The following is a 15,592-nucleotide window of genomic DNA, read 5'->3' on the forward strand; positions in this document are numbered from 1 at the left end:
TATGGTAAATACAACTAGTAAGTAATAATCATATGACTCTGTTGCCCCCATGGTGCACCTTCCAGGACTGGGGGAGTACTTTGTACCTAACTCATTGAATAAATGAAGGGCATGATTTTATGAATGGCCTTCTGTCACCACTTGCCAGCCATAAATTTGCAAAGAGAAATGTTTGCTAAGCTATAGGAAGAGGGGAGGGTTTCCAAAATAGCTGCGTGTTGGCTTCACTTTGCTTCCATTGCCATCAATGGTGGAGACTCCCACTGACATTGACAGGGAGCAGAGGGGTCCAATCCTGAGCATGTCTGGAAAAACCCCTCCTCTGGGAGACAACAGGATTAACACAAGGCAACGTGATTCCAAACACCGCCAATAAAAAAAAGTTGAGCCTCAAATCATGGCAAAGAGTCGTTTATTTTTTTTATTTGCTTTTTTCCCCCCCCCCTCAGTGAGTCCAGAAGTCTCGTACAACAGTTCACCATGTGAAGGTTAGTGAAACAGATGACATTGCTTGCTTAGTTTTAAAGATCTACTGGAAAAAAAGAGGAAAGATGAGATATAAGAACAGCTACTGGAAATGCAAATAATCCAAAGGGTAAATGCATCTGAAACAAACTCGAATAAGACTCGCACAATGGAAGAGACCTGTAGAAGCAGCCGCAGTTACATCAGATCACTTAGAAGACGGAACATTCCCAATGAACACATTTACAGCAATGCGTCCCCAGGTAGGGAGCTCAGTAAGGAATAAATCCAGCATATTAAACTTGTTACAAACCAAGACAAAAAAACCCAAGATGGTCTAAGCTATTAAGTCCTAAAGAATGACGAGTACTTTAGAAGGTCTCCCATGGAATTAAAAAAAGCTCAAGGTCAAAAGTATATTTCCAGTTCAGCTGCATACAGTGGTTATAAACAACCGCTTTCCTCGCCGAGAGCATGTCTGTAACGAAGAAACCTGAACCAGAGCATGGTGCCGAGATCATCAGAGTCTATTTGCAGCCAGTCCATGCTCTGTAGCTGAATGAGTCGTTCTGCAATTACAGAGCAATGCTGTTAGCCTGAATCATGTACAGTGCCATTACAAAGGAGATGGTTCATAGAACAAATTGTATGCACCAGTAAAACAAGCCTTGAGAGAGTGAGTTGCAAAGGACCTTTCGATAACCTTCTGTCACTGCTGGTTACTTCTTCTGCTAAAGAAATTGTAGATGGTTTGTTATTTAAATGAAGAAAATGATCCTTGTTGTGCTTTAGCCAGGGAAGTGCCTTACTACATCAGAATAGTAGTCAACTGCCCTCTAAAGTTTCCAGAGAATTTGGTGATTATAGATTTGCAGCATCCAGAAATTACAAGCCTGAGCCTAATTTCAGTGCACACAGGCAGCAGTTCTCCTCCTCCTCACGTTAAAGTAACTAACCCAGGCTACAGACCTGCTAGGGGGTCCAGGTCTCTGGCTGCTAGCATTCCAACAATCTGGCAGGGTTTGAACTATTATCAAAACAAAGGAAACTAATGGTGCATTTTTACTTTTTGCAGCAAGCATGACCTTGAAAACTCAGACAAAGCTTCTTCCAGAGCAATCCCTGTGCAAAGCCCCATAAGGAGACGGGAATGGGAAAACAGCTAATCGAGGCCGTGCCCTGGCCATTAGTGACTGCACAGCAGCCCTGTTCTGGGCCATACGTGGCCTTGGCTACTGCTGCAAATTAGTAATCCTAGTTAGCTGAGCACCTGTCAGTGACTTGAGTTGAGAATGTGACTGTTGCTTTGTTTTGAGTCTAAAATGTGACAAATTTCCAGATGGAAAAAATAAAATGTCCTCTTTATTTTTGTTTAGCCCTCATTTCCCTAGTTTAGAAAGAGTGTGTGGCATTGCTGGGGTTTTTTGGTAATATTTGCAAAACCTAAACTGCTCAGTGCACTGTTCTCCCATTACATAAAAACCTGAAAGTTCTTGCATGTGCTATTTAAAAAAATACTTTCCATAGATTCCAGATGCCTGACACATTTCAGCTCTGGAGACCTCCACTGAAGGAAGAGACTTTACAATAGTTGTGCATCCTTAACCTCAAGGCACTTCCCTTCAGCACTTGTGACCAAAAAGAGGGAGACAGAGAGCGTCTGTTTCCTAGAAAGCTCATGGAAAACTGTTAGGATTTACTAACCAATAAATTAAGCTAATCTATGAAATTTTCCCATATCTAGAGAGAGACTGCACAAGACTCTGCATGACAAAATCCCAGTTGGTCCTGCTTTGAGGCCATCAGTGGTGCAGAGACCTGGTGGCAGGTCCCGTGTAGGGGGTGAATTTCATCCACAAAGAGAGGCTGTCGAGTCCTATTTACCTGTGCAGTGCTCGTCCGCTTTGTGAGCCATTGCAGGAAACCTGCCTTTAAGATTGCAAACTACCCCATAGCAATTGTCGATGATGAGTATGGAGAGGCCTTTTTAGGTGTAGGAAAGGATGCACAATATCAAAATCTCCTCAGTATAAAAAGAAAACATTTTCAATGTACAGCGCTAGAAAACCTACCACATACAAGCTGCAACCTCTGCAACCATCTCTCACTCTGGTAATTTTTGTTTACCATTTACCTAGTGATTTAATATATTTATATGCCTATCTAATGTATAAATACATTCATCATTTTAAAACACTTCCATGGATTTTAAAAATTTCACCGCTGTTAAAAGCCACAACGGCATAGAAAAAGCCTCATGCTGAGGGGTCATTTGCTGGGCAGCCCACTGGCGTGGGGCTTCAGCCACTCAGACATCGGTGCTTATGCTCCGACTGCGCGAGAAAGCTTCTCGCATGGCTGACAGCCGGTTGGGGTTCAGAGCTTGCAGGCTGGTCACGTTCACCGGCAGTTCAATATCTTCCTGGCTGATGGTCTTGTAGCTGACCCGGTCGCCTCCATTGTGGATCTCATCCGGTTGCTGCAGAAAGAAGGTGGGTGGCTCATAGTGGGTACAAGTTGGGCAGACAGTCCTGCACTGGGAGTGCTGGTTGCTGAAGGGTGAGGAGGAGGAGGAGGAGTAGAGCGAAGGCCCATTGGTCAGCACTACATTGCGGTTGCTGTGAAGCGGAGGGATGTGGGAATGCACTGCAAAATCCGGCTCCTCCTCATCCTCTTCAGATTCCTCCTTCTTGCAGCAGTAATACTGAAAAGCCACGGAAACAGGAAACCATCGATTACTTAAAAGGGACTCGCGCCTACAGCCGCGTCACTCTAAACAGTAATGGATTTGCACATGGATTTGGAACCTACCATCGTTTTCAGGGCAGCTTTGGTTCAACCTATGAGAAAAAGATGGGCCATTTGCAACATCCTGTGCTGGATTTGAGTTGGGCTTTTGGACATTCCCAAAGTTCAGGGTCGTTCAGTCCCAGGCCCCGCGTCACACTCTGTATTCTGGATAAAACACTACTAACTGCGCTATAGGGCACAATCTTCAAGGGTGGGACCAGAGAGGGCTGAACAGGACTTCCCAGCACCAGGCGCCATCCAGCTCAGAAACTGAACCCCTCCCCCCACCACGACATAAAGTTTGAGCCAATTTAGTGAAGGGTCAGAACTTAAAGGGCTGAGAGCCTGACTCACAAGGGCCAATAAACACTTCAACCCACATTCATTCCTGCTGTGCTTAGCCTGTCAGCTCCCTGGAGCAGGGACCTGTTTGTGTTCATGGGTCATAGTTTTGCAAGGGCACCTGCACAGGTGCTGCACCTTATGTCGCTCCAAACACTTCAGTGACTGGCGTTCATCAGGAATGAACTTGTCCCCATTCCCCCTTCAGACGCAGTTCCTGTCCCCTCTCACCAAAAGCCCCTTTGATCTCATTTCCCTTCTCCTGCCCCTCACCTTTCAGATGCCCTTGGCCCAACTAATCTCTGTCATGTTGAAACAAAGAAGCATAGGCTGATGTGCAACCCCAAGAGGCGTACCTGAAGCCTACAATAGCAGAGAACTGCTATAATGCAAAGCAAAATGACAGTCGCTAATATTCCACCTGTGATGACCACGGTCCCGGCTGTCATTCGACCTCTTCTCCATTAACAACCTGGAAGACAGAACAGGTGTTCAAACACAGGGTAAATGGGCAGTAGCCTCATACAAATTTTTGCTGCAGCCAAGCAAAAAACAGGGGGACAGGGGCAGCTCAGCACCTACAAGCACACACTGGGCCCCGAGCCCGACTGAAAACCCAGCTCTGATGGGTTATACCCTTCTTTGGGGCAGGAGCCCAGCATTCAGCACCACCCCACTCTGTGCTAGTGGGCCAGTGGGGCAGGTTGAGTGGTGGCCATTCGCCTCTCGAGCATTGCCCAGTCTGTCCATGCTGAGGCTACTTAATACTGAATTTGCTAGTTTTTTTTTTTTTTTTTAAAACCATGTGGATGCTGGGCCACTAGGAACTGCAGCAAGCAGGACTGGTGACAGCTAGAACTTCCTGGAGCAGGCGCCATCAAGGCAAGGCTCACGTGTGAGAAGGGGGGCTGGGCTCTATTCCCCTGACCTACAGGCCAGAGGCAAGCCCCTTGAACTATGGCTCATGTGACCTCTGGCTTTGTGAGCCAGGTGGTGTGTGAGTCACCATGGAGCAGGGCTGTGCTTTTGGCCAAGGGGTCTCTGAGCTGCAGGCCCATGGGGATGGGCTACAGGGGAGCCACATGTCTCCTGTGCCTGTGGCCCCTGACTACCATAACCCAGCCCAGTGTAAAGGAATGAAGCACCTAGATTTCCTGCAATAACAAATTCAGATGCCAGCAGAGAGAACGGTGCCATCTGAAGCCTCTAGACCAAGTTCTGTACAGTTTCCTGTGCACGCGTCTTTGACACAAGCCCATCAAGCCACTGACCATGCATGCGCTAACTGGCGATTCAAGCTAGCAAGGGATCGCCAGCATAGCTGTGACGAATCTTCCACTTTGCCCACTTTTGTGCAGCCAGCTGGTTTTTTTGGCTGGTGTCTGCTGTCCATGCGCGTGGGAGGAAGGCATACTAACAAAGAAGTGCATGGCCCACTGCTTATTTGTGTTCTGGCTGACAGTACACACACCAGGCTTAATCCTGCTGTCCCTTAAGTACACACAGCTCTGTAAAGCAAATCCTGAAGTCTTTCCTCCAGCAAAACGCCCAGCTAAGTTAATGGAACTGCCAGATTTGGCCACTTGACTTCTCTGGGGTTGGTCAGTGGGCCTCAGGATCAGGCCCATTATCAGGGTGGCAGGGCAGGTCTGCAGGCTGCTTTTCCTGACGTCAAACAAAGGCCTGTAAAATCCATCTGGAACCAATCTGTGCATATCTACTTGTGATGTTGTCTTGGCAGGAGCTAGTAGGCTGAACATGATGGAGCTGGTATCACCCATCACCCTGAGTCCAGCCAAGTGCCACCTGGCAGATGTATGAAGGGAGGATGGAAAAAGTAACCACACAGTAGATGTAAGATTTAATGTGTGTCCCGGCGGCCAACAGGTAGGAAAAAAAAATGTCTATGACTTGGAAGCTAGGGAAAATTTTATTGATTCTCTGGGCTGGTTAACTCCATATAAAAAAAAATCGTATAATGAGACAACGAGCAAAAGCCTGTGCTCAGCGATGCCCTTGATGGTTGTGCAGATAAGCGACTTTGTTGCAGTGTCTTACAACATAAAACTCACTAGACACATATTGGAAGCTCCTCTTTCAGGTGGTTCTGCTGAACAAAATGCAGGGCCTTTGTATTTGCCTCATTCCGTTTCAGCAGAGTATGCGCCTCATTTGCAAAGGAAGCATAAAATATATTTCAGGTTCATGGAGGATTTGGTCCAGGCTAATCTATTTTAATTGTCCTCTAAGTCTAATGTGTTTTAAAAGTGGCCCCTCATGAATTATGGCTCACAAAAAGAGCGGGCTCGCTGTTAATTTCAAGAGGCCTGCTCAAGGGTGCATCAGTGTAACCGTTGCACAGTCTAGCCTAACACTGGGAAGTACATTGTTGATCGTTACACAGAGGCGATGCATGGGGGGGTCATGTGCCCCTCCAGATTTCCTGCTGGGCTTGTAGGGAGCATGCTCAGTAACACTGCTGAAGCTGGCTGGCCTCACGCTGCCCTCCCCCACTATCGGCAGGCACAGGGCAGCTCTGCTTTACAGATAAGCTGGTGTATTAATAAAACAAAATAATGATTATACATCCAATCCTTGATAACTTGCACTAATAACTGGGGGGGGGGGCGCCACTGCAAATTATGGAGCTTTGAGAAGCCCCAAGAAAAACTCTTTACAAACCACCTCTCAACCTTGCAATAAAGCACCGCCCAGCAGAGAACACAAAACAGAGGAGCCCCATAAGCATCTTGAGTGTGACAGAGAAAAATGCCAAAGGCAGCTGTGCCCTGATCCAGGAGCCGATTCTGCAAACTCTTACCCCCTCGTAGTGCTAGTGACTTCAGTAGCACTGCTTGGCTGACGAAGGGTTACAGGACTGGGTTGTTTCACTAGGGAGTGTAAAACACACTGGCAGGAAAGGAAGTCAAGCTGTTGCAGGGCATCGTGAAGCACAGGAGAAAGTTTAACGCGTCAATGGGTTGGCCTGGTGGCCCAGGGGAGAAGACAACCACATGGCCTTCATTTATGGAGCCAAATGAATGGCACCTGCAAGAGGACAGCCAAGGAACAGCTGGCTTTCCAGCAGTTACAGGTCATACCTAGGCTGAGTCATGCTTGTCCGCTGATACCATCACAACCTCTGCTCCATATAGTGGAGCAGCTGAGCCGGCAGTGGTGGTGACGAACCGTAGTTGCATAATGTATAATGTGATTATATTTATATTATACAAAAGGGGGATATATTTTTGAGAATCACCCTTGTCCAAGCCCTCAAAGAAAGGCCCTGATCCTGCAGGGTGCAGCACACTTTCAAATATCAATGAGGGCTCGTCAACATCCCAGAAGACGGGACCCATGGGAAGGAAAAAAAAATAAAAAAATCTTCTGCCTTGTAATTAGACCAATGTGGTCTCAGCAGGACATCATAGACAATTCACATTCTGTCCTGTGTACCCATCACAGTGACAGCAATATTACCTAGCGTGACAGGCTCTTGCTTGTGCTAAGATTTGTAGCTTCAGTTAGAGAGAGAGCAGAAGAGCTTTATACAGTAAAGAATTTGAATCGTGTCAGTTTGCCTTTGAGCCTGTGATCTATTTTCCTTATGAAAATAATGTGGATTTTAATTTGGAATAACTGGAACTACTAAATGTTCTCCTATGACGAACTCAGGAATAACCCCGTTCATTTGCAGAGCTTCAGTTTGCAAAAATAGATGCATTAAATTATGTTACTCATGCCTTTGTATGAACAATGCAGAAATGTGTGTGCATGCACACCCATGTGCTGTTCATATAATATAAACGTTTACCTTTGTATGAGTAGAGGGGACACACACACACACACAGAGTCTCTCTACATATAGCATTAGAGGAGAACATTTACCAATACCAGAGAGTCCAGATTCCAATACTACATTGTTTCAGGCCTGGGGATGGATTCAAACACCCTTTCTAGGGAGCAGCTTTGCCTCAAGAAATGATGCCGAGACATGGTGTCCCAGGCTGAGGGTGGGGAGACACAAGCTGCCCCCACCCCCCGCCCCGGGCCATTTCCTAGTTTGCTCTGTTGAAAATGAATATATTGTTCAAAGCTCTTTGGAACCGTTTTTGCCAAGCCAGGCCTTGGTGCCATGGCAATGATGGATTGCATTTTGAATACTGGAAAGACTGTTACTTTGCCTGGGCCTGGCACCTGCCTGCATATTTGCCTGACATCAGTATATCACCAGTTTCCTTTGACCACTCTTTTTTCCCTCGCTCATTGGTGTGTGGTTGGTTTTTTTCAAAAAGTTTCCACACAAATCCTTTTTAATGATGATTTGCTCCCTCGCTGTGTGAAGGTATCTGTGTCCTGCAATGGTTTAGGGCTGGCATAATGAGACAGTAAAATACTGAGCAAGCGACTGAGCTCTAAGCTACCAGGTCATGCTTTATGCACATAGCACAATCTTGTGAGTCCAGCACCAGGTGAGAGCAGGTCAGGAACATCCATTTCTTCCACTAGGCTACTCACTAGCCTCCTGCAAAGTGTCCCTTGTAAGATGACTTGGAAACTAGGGTGAGCAGAATGGTCACGGAACAGGGGCTCAGTGTTTCCTCTGTTTGGGTGATGAGGAACGCTGCTCCTGATTCCCTTCCTCTCTCTCAAAGCAACAGGGAGAGAGAGAGAAAACTCCAGGGACAAGAAATGCAACATGTCAGTTCTAGTCTGTGACCGTCTAGGTGGGTGAGGGAATATCTTTTACAAGACCATCTTCTGGGGGTGGAAGGTGCAGGCTTCTGAGCTACACAGAGCTCGTCTTCAGGTCTGGGGAATGCAATCAGAGTGTCTGAGGTCTGTTGCATAACAGTTACCGGGGCCCCTACTATTCCCACTGATGTCAATGAATCACAGAATCATAGAATATCAGAGTTGGAAGGGACCTCAGGAGGTCATCTAGTCCAACCCCCTGCTCAAAGCAGGACCAATCCCCAACTGATCCCCTGTGTATGCATGGCTGAATGCATAGGCGCTGACGCTGTGGCTGGCTGAATGCATAGGCGCCAACGTTGTGGATGGCTGGATGAATAGGCGCTGACACTGTGCATGGCTGGATGCATAGGTGCCGACACGATCCATCCAAGTCAGTGGGATGCCTTTGCCTCATTGACTTTAATGGGAGTTGGCCTGGACTTTACCTATTAGAAACTGTATTAGGTGCTTATGCATGGGAGCGTGTGTCTTGACCTAAAGGCGATGGTAGATGCCCAACCAGGAACCCATGGAAACAAATAGGGGTTACTCAGCACTCACCAGCCACAGTGGTGCTGGAGCCCCAGGGCTGGCTGCTGATCAGTGAGCAGCTGGTGGGAGGCACTCGAAGGAGAGGGTTTGCAGAGGTGTGAGCAGCAGGCGGGTGGGATGGGGGGGGCTCAGGCAAGGGGGCAGAGTTGGGTGGGAAGAGGCAGAGTGAGGGCACAGCATCAGGGCAGAGTGGGGGTAGAGCACCCAGCAGGAACAAGAAAAGTCACCGCCAGCGGCTGGATGTGGCCCTTAGCTTATAACACCGGTAAGCGGGGTGCTTAGATTGGCAATGTGTGTGCAGCTACTAGTGGTTCCAATGGAACCCCACTGCCATGGACTCCACTGCCCCAGAGGGTGTTTCAGTCTGTGATGTACCAGGGTGTAATCCAGACCACTGGGGGATTTGTCTTGGGGTGCCTTGCAGTGACTAGCTGTTGTAGCTTCCAACCTGGACTGCTCACAACCCGCCACCACCATGCAGGCCACTCCCATATGTGCTTGCCTGTCACACTCTGGTTTTCACCAGCCTTGCTTATACTGCAGGGTGACCCCCAATACACTCCCAGTCCAGGACTTTCTCCCCAGAACTGTATGTCCTGCACTGTCCAGCCCTCTCCCAGACAGCCCAGAAAGATTCAGTTCATTATTGCGTTAAAGAAATAAATATACACCAGCTTAGCATGAGAACTGAAGTTACCCAGACACTTTAACCTAAACACGCTGGATTAGGTGACGCAATAAAACAAGTTATTAATTACAAAGAGAGAGATTTTGAGTACAAATGAGGCACACAAGTCAGAAATGGTTACAAGAAAAATAAAGATAAAATAATGCCTGACTTAACAAACTGTATTAGCAAAATTTCTCACCACATGCTGCCTGACCAAATGCTTCAGGTCACGCCCCCTCCCCAAGTCCAACTGCCATTCCTTTTGTCTTCTGAGGTGCAGGGAATGTGATGTGCAAGCAGAGAGAGGGGAGTGTCTGCCCTTTCTTTTTATAGGTTCAGTCCCCCTCTTGAAAAAACATTTCCAGCTGGGAACTAGGAGAAAAGAATCTGTGTGGAAGGTTGTTACCTGCTGTATTTTTTTCACCTGTTTGAACTGCCTTTGTGTTCCCTTCCGGCTGGTCAGGTCTCCCCACTCTGCTGTGTACAAAGATTATTACAATCGTGTGTTGGATGTGAATACCGGGGCGCATTCCGTCACACATACCATGGGGGGCTCTGCTGGAAAACCTCAGGCTCACTGTAGATTTGGTGGGGGCAACGCTGCCCGGGCCAGGGGCAGCCTCTCTCTGCTCCTGCCTCAGTCCTTCCCCTTGCCATTGACCCACTCCTTCCCCTGCTTCACAAGGAGCCACATGTTATGGGCCTATGGGTCTGATCCGAAGCCCAGTAAGTTGGTGGAAAGACACCCGCTATCTCCACAGGGCTATGGAGCTGGATCTTATGTTTATAATGCGGGGGTTGGGTCAGCAACCTCTGAAGCAGGTTTAAGGCCAGGCAGGATATTGGGGCTAATACCAATGATCTGCTTGAAGACAGCAAATCCAGTGTCTCTGTGAGCTAACAGAGTCTCTCCTTCGTTCTGCTCATTCGGGGGCCCTGCTAAATATTTTCCTGTTACCTAGACAAATCGTCTTGGTTAAGGTGGGACTCAGGCCTGTCCTGGCAGCTGGGACAGGCTCAGACACGCCACAGGAGCACCAGTGCTGCCAATTTCCATTTCTGAGCCCTCCTGAACCCTAACTCAGCTTGCCCCACGGCGGGACTGAAAAGCTGTGAGAAGAAAGTAAGGGTTTGTTTGATTTGGATGTGAACCTCCCTAGCATCACAGACACAGGCTGGTGCATGCACACACACACGCGCACGCATACACCTCCCGCCCCCACCCAGAATTCTGGACAGCCTCCCACCCAGCTCAGAGCACAGTGCCAGCTGGCGGCACCTTGGAACGGCTGCCTGCACGTGAGTAATGAAAGCGCTACTTGGCCTTCGGGTACCTGGAGCCTCTGGGAGAATTAAGCAAGCTGCATACGGGGGGAGAGTGGGGAGGCCTGCCCAGCTGACAAGAGCCCTGTGCAAACCAGCTTCATGTTCCTCATGTATAAAACATCATAATGAACCTGTCCTGTGGTTTTTCTTTCCCCACCATGAATGGCAGCCCCCTCTCTCTCCAGAATGAGCAATTGACCAAACAGACCAATGTAGCCAGACCAGAGTCAAAAAAGGTTGACAGGTCTGAGTTTATTACACGAGCCTGCTTGGGCTTTGACGTGTGAGAGTGACGGAGATGCATACGCTACAGCATCAGCTGGCAACAGAGAAGCCAAGGAGTCAAGAATTTCAGCACAGGCTCCAAGCCTGAGCTTGCTTACCTAGCGCCCTGCTCAGAAGAATGCCATGGCCCAGTTTGTAACAACCCCCCCAAGGGTAATCATTGGCTTAAACAAAACAAAAAAGCCAGCTGGCTCAGTGTCTCAATCCTGCTATCCCAGTGGAGCCCGATCTGGAGGGAATAAAAGCATCCCTGTGGGAACTCCATGCAGTGCAGCCTAGCCACTTCATCTCCCATCATTGCTCTGGCCGCCTCCCCATGCCAGGTTTGCAGGCAGATCAGCAGAAACCTGGGGCTGAAAGCTGCTGACAGATACAGCAGCATTAGCATGGATGTTTGACCTCTCTCCCCAAAGCTGAGCTCATCATCCATCAATGGTCCCGGAGTCCTAGCCAAGTTTGAACCCCAACTGGAAGAATCAAGTGTTATGATACCACTGGAAGTCGAGCACTGTTGGATAACACTTGCCACCAGTTCCTCTGTCATCTTACCAGCTGCTGGGTGAAATTCTCGGCTAGTGTAAACTGATGCAGCTCTGTTGGAGACAATGGAACTGTGGTACTTGACATCAGCAGAGAAGCTGTCACCTCCCTCCGGTATCATACACATATCTAATCTATAGCTGTATAAATGGAATAAAAACACTTCTGCAAGCTTTACCATAGGTGGTGTTCCACCTATAACATACTTCGGCTGGCACTGGTGTAGCTGCATTGAAATCTTTGGGGTAGCAGAGGTGTTACTGAGAGCGGCCCCCAGTGTTTGCATGCATACCAGCCAGAACATGAACATCTCTGTCAGCCCACTCGCCTGCAAGAACATCGGCGCTGTTATAATTATAAATCTTTAGCAGATCTCTAGTGCTGGGAGCGTAGGACAAGGCACAGGGTGAACTATGTAAATTACCCAGAGCACACCTGTTCTGAACACCTCCTTCAGAAGTGCTTTAACGCAGCTGGCCTGCAGCAGGTTAACACAAAACCACTCCCTGCCCCCAAATTACTACAGCACCAGAGGAAAATCAGCCTTATCTGTTAAGGATTTGTTTGGATTCCAAAGAAAATAAACCGACAGTGCATTTGCAGTCCTGCTGACGTTGGTAAGCATTGGCTGGCGAAAGCAGTATCATATTTTATGTTAGTGCTGAACGGGGCTGTAGGAGAGAGTGTAATTTATAGTGCGGCTCTATGCTGGGCCTGCAGGCCTTCTGGCATGGTGTTTCCGCAGGGTGAGCGCTGGGCCAACTGCTGACTTCCCACACTGGCGTGAATGGATGTCTTACCTGAATACAGCCTGAGGGGGACATGCTCCAAAGCACCCGAGTGACTTAGGAGCCTAAATCCCATATTCAGCTGTGATGCGCCCACACAGGAGTCTAGTCCCACTGAAAAATCAGTGACCCTTCGGGTATGGCACAGTGGAAAGCTGCATATTGGGTTAGGACCTGTGACCTCCATTCCCTGCTCCTGAGGCTGCCTTCAGTGCCAGAATGCTGGGCCAAAGACATCCCTTGTGCAAGTCTAGTGAAATAAAGGGAATTACACCAGGGATGAAATTGGTCCATTGTCTTTATAGCCTAATGGCAGAAAAGGTCCATTGCATGGAGTAAATTGGGGTGCACCAGCTGTTCCACATTGCCAGCCCCCTCCAGTCTAGCTGGGAATGCCTCTCCTCTTCTCTAGCAATATGGGCAGGGCATGATGGTTGCAACCTCCTAGCGCCTGTCCGTGTATCTGCAGCAGTCTGTCTGCTTGTCTCCTTGGCTTTCCAGCAGTGGAGTGGAGGTTCCATGACCCAAGCCAGGCCAATCTGATGTGGATTGCATGTGCTCCAGCTCCCTAATCATATTTGTTGCCCTCCGCTGGACTCTTTCCAATTTTTCCACATCCTTCTTGTAGTGTGGGGCCCAAAACTGGACACAGTACTCCAGACAAAGCCTCACCAATGTTGAATAGAGGGGAATGATCACGTCCCTCGATCTGCTGGCAATGCTCCTACTTATACAGTCCAAAATGCCGTTAGCCTTCTTGGCAACAAGGGCCCTCTGTTGACTCATATCCAGCTTCTCGTCCACGGTAACTCCGAGGTCCTTTTCTGCAGAACTGCTGCCTAGTCACTCGGTCCCTAGTCTGTAGCAGTGTATGAGATTCTTCCGTCCTAAGCACAGGACTCTGTTCTACCAGCATTGGGAAAGGAGGGGCCATCAGCACCCCTGCTGCCCCGCACTACGGGCAGCTAGGACGGCTTAGCTCAGATACGCGCAGATTCACACAGCTGCCCAGGCACTCTGAGCAGTAAAGGGGCCAGCCTAGATTTTACACACACACGTTCAGTCCCAGCCCGTCCTGTCTGGGAGGGGGCGGGCCTGCAGATCTCACTGGCTGAGCCAGTGTAGTGCAATGGCAAGTTAGGGGCACATAGACTAACATCTCCCAGACAGGGCCTGGATGCCCTGCACCTTCCAGCTGGAACAGTCACAGGCCTACCCTCCAGGCTCTAGGACCTATGTGGATGTGGGCGAGGAGAAGGGGGAATGGGGACAGTAGGAGGTCAGAGGTATTACAGCCTCCCTGACAGGGACACGCCCCTCAGTGAGCGTACTGGTTGTATTAGATTTTCTCAGGTACACTCTGCACAGCTGGCTGTGGCACAGAGCATCTCCTCTGCCCAGTCCTCACTCCCTCTCCACTGAGGATCCATCAGACCCACAAACAGGCTTCCAGCTCCTTGGGGTCCTGGGGAAGGGATGGGGCAGGAATTATTACCGTGGGAGCAGCTGACCCCCTCTTGAACACATGAGGGGGGTAGCTCGTGACTTTCCCCCAGCAATGGCCACAGGTCAAACCTCAGGGCCAAGTTTGCCCTTGTTCTCACCCACGCAAAGCCTTTTGTGCCTCTGTAAGTGAAAGGGGGATGTGTCTGGCAGCCTCCCTGCAGTTGGACATTAGTCTCCTCTAACTTGAAGAGTCAATGGTTAACTACAACTCATTTTCAAAGGGTAAACATCATGCTGCGATTGTTTATTCAGGGTAGAGACTAATTTACTGTCTCTTACAACTGGGCTGCCAATAGCAGCATAAACATTGCCGCCAGCAGACCAAATGGGCCAAAGTTTTCAATAGTGGCTCATGATTTTAGATGCTTTTGCTTTCTGGAGTTTCCAACTTGAGACCCATTAAAGGTGCCTGATTTTCGTGTGTCTGTGTGCGTGGGCGCATGCTCAGCTGTTCCTGAGATATGTCATATGTTGGGCCCACAGAATCAGTGGACCCTTCTGAAAATCTTGGCCATTGGCTGTCCTTAAAAACTGGGCCAAATTCAGTTCTTGATTCATCGGAGTTCGGGATGTTCAGGGAACGCAGAAACATGGTGCCCCAAGGGGGAAAATCTGCAGAGATCCAATTTGGGGATGAGAAAGAGTGAGGGGCAGATCCCAGCAATTCGGTGACATGCCGGAAGATTCCATAGACTTGTTTCATCTCCTGTGTGCATATATATTGATTATTCCCTTTCAGGTCCGATGCAGCTTGTGTCACCCAACAGCCTCTCTTCCCATAAAGAGGTCTGAGAAATAATCATGGGGCTCTGTAAGGATCACAGAATCCCTAAACTCAGCATACCCGAGGTTTGATTCTTCTCTCACCAATTTCAAGCTGGTCTTTCTCCATTGACTTCCTGACTGACACTGGTGGAGGGGGAAGGAGGGTCAGACCTTTGGGGTCATCCTGCCCCAAATAATTGTCTTGTGATGGCCAACCTGCCAGACCATCCTCCTCATTTTACCCCTTCCCTGCCAGTTCACTCCAACGACCTGTCTGGGAAGCCTGTGCCCTTGTGCTCTCACAGGCTGGGCTTTGCAATGAACTCTCTCTCCTGGAAGGAAAGGTAACTGATTAATTAGGGATGGTCACATATCATCCACTCACAAAAGGACATCTATGTTCTGTGGCTGAAGCAAAGGGATCAGGAGTCTCGAGGTCTGGAGTCTATGACTCTGCTGCTGACTCGCTGGGTGATTTCAGGCCAGGCACTTCACCTTTCTGGACCTCAGCTTCCCCATCTTTAAAAGGGGGATAAAGTTATCAACCTGCCATTGTAAAGGGCTTTGAGATTCCCCAAATACAAATAGAGTCTACGTATTTTGATGCTGATGCTGATTCCCTTTCATTCACCTCTCATTAATTAAACAACCATTCCCTCCCTCATGGCATCAGTAATGAAGGATAGCACATGGTCCTGCTTCCCCCATGTCCTGTGCTTTCAAACACAAAGCCACACGCAGCCAGCCATGTATACAGCATAGCTAGGAAAATCCCACATGTCAGGCGCTTTGGAATTCTTAGGCACCCCTGAGTTATAACTGGGGC

At 48.7% G+C, this 15,592-nt stretch overlaps 1 protein-coding gene across 2 annotated transcripts in view; it reads right to left on the reverse strand.

The window, feature by feature from the left end:
- Positions 1-443: 443 nt before the first annotated feature.
- Positions 444-15,592, reverse strand: part of FAM163B (family with sequence similarity 163 member B) — a 48,631-nt gene continuing 33,482 nt past the window's right edge. For both annotated transcript variants that reach the window (XM_032767662.1, XM_032767663.2), the window contains exons 2-3: positions 3,954-4,069; positions 444-3,169 (exon numbers count right to left, since the gene is read on the reverse strand). In XM_032767662.1, coding sequence (XP_032623553.1) covers positions 2,774-3,169; positions 3,954-4,046 — 489 coding nt within the window. In that variant the 5' untranslated portion in view covers positions 4,047-4,069 and the 3' untranslated portion in view covers positions 444-2,773. The remainder of the gene's footprint in view (positions 3,170-3,953; positions 4,070-15,592) is intronic.

Source organism: Chelonoidis abingdonii, chromosome 24 (assembly GCF_003597395.2).
Source record: "Chelonoidis abingdonii isolate Lonesome George chromosome 24, CheloAbing_2.0, whole genome shotgun sequence".
In the NCBI taxonomy this organism is placed as follows: Eukaryota; Metazoa; Chordata; order Testudines; family Testudinidae; genus Chelonoidis; species Chelonoidis abingdonii.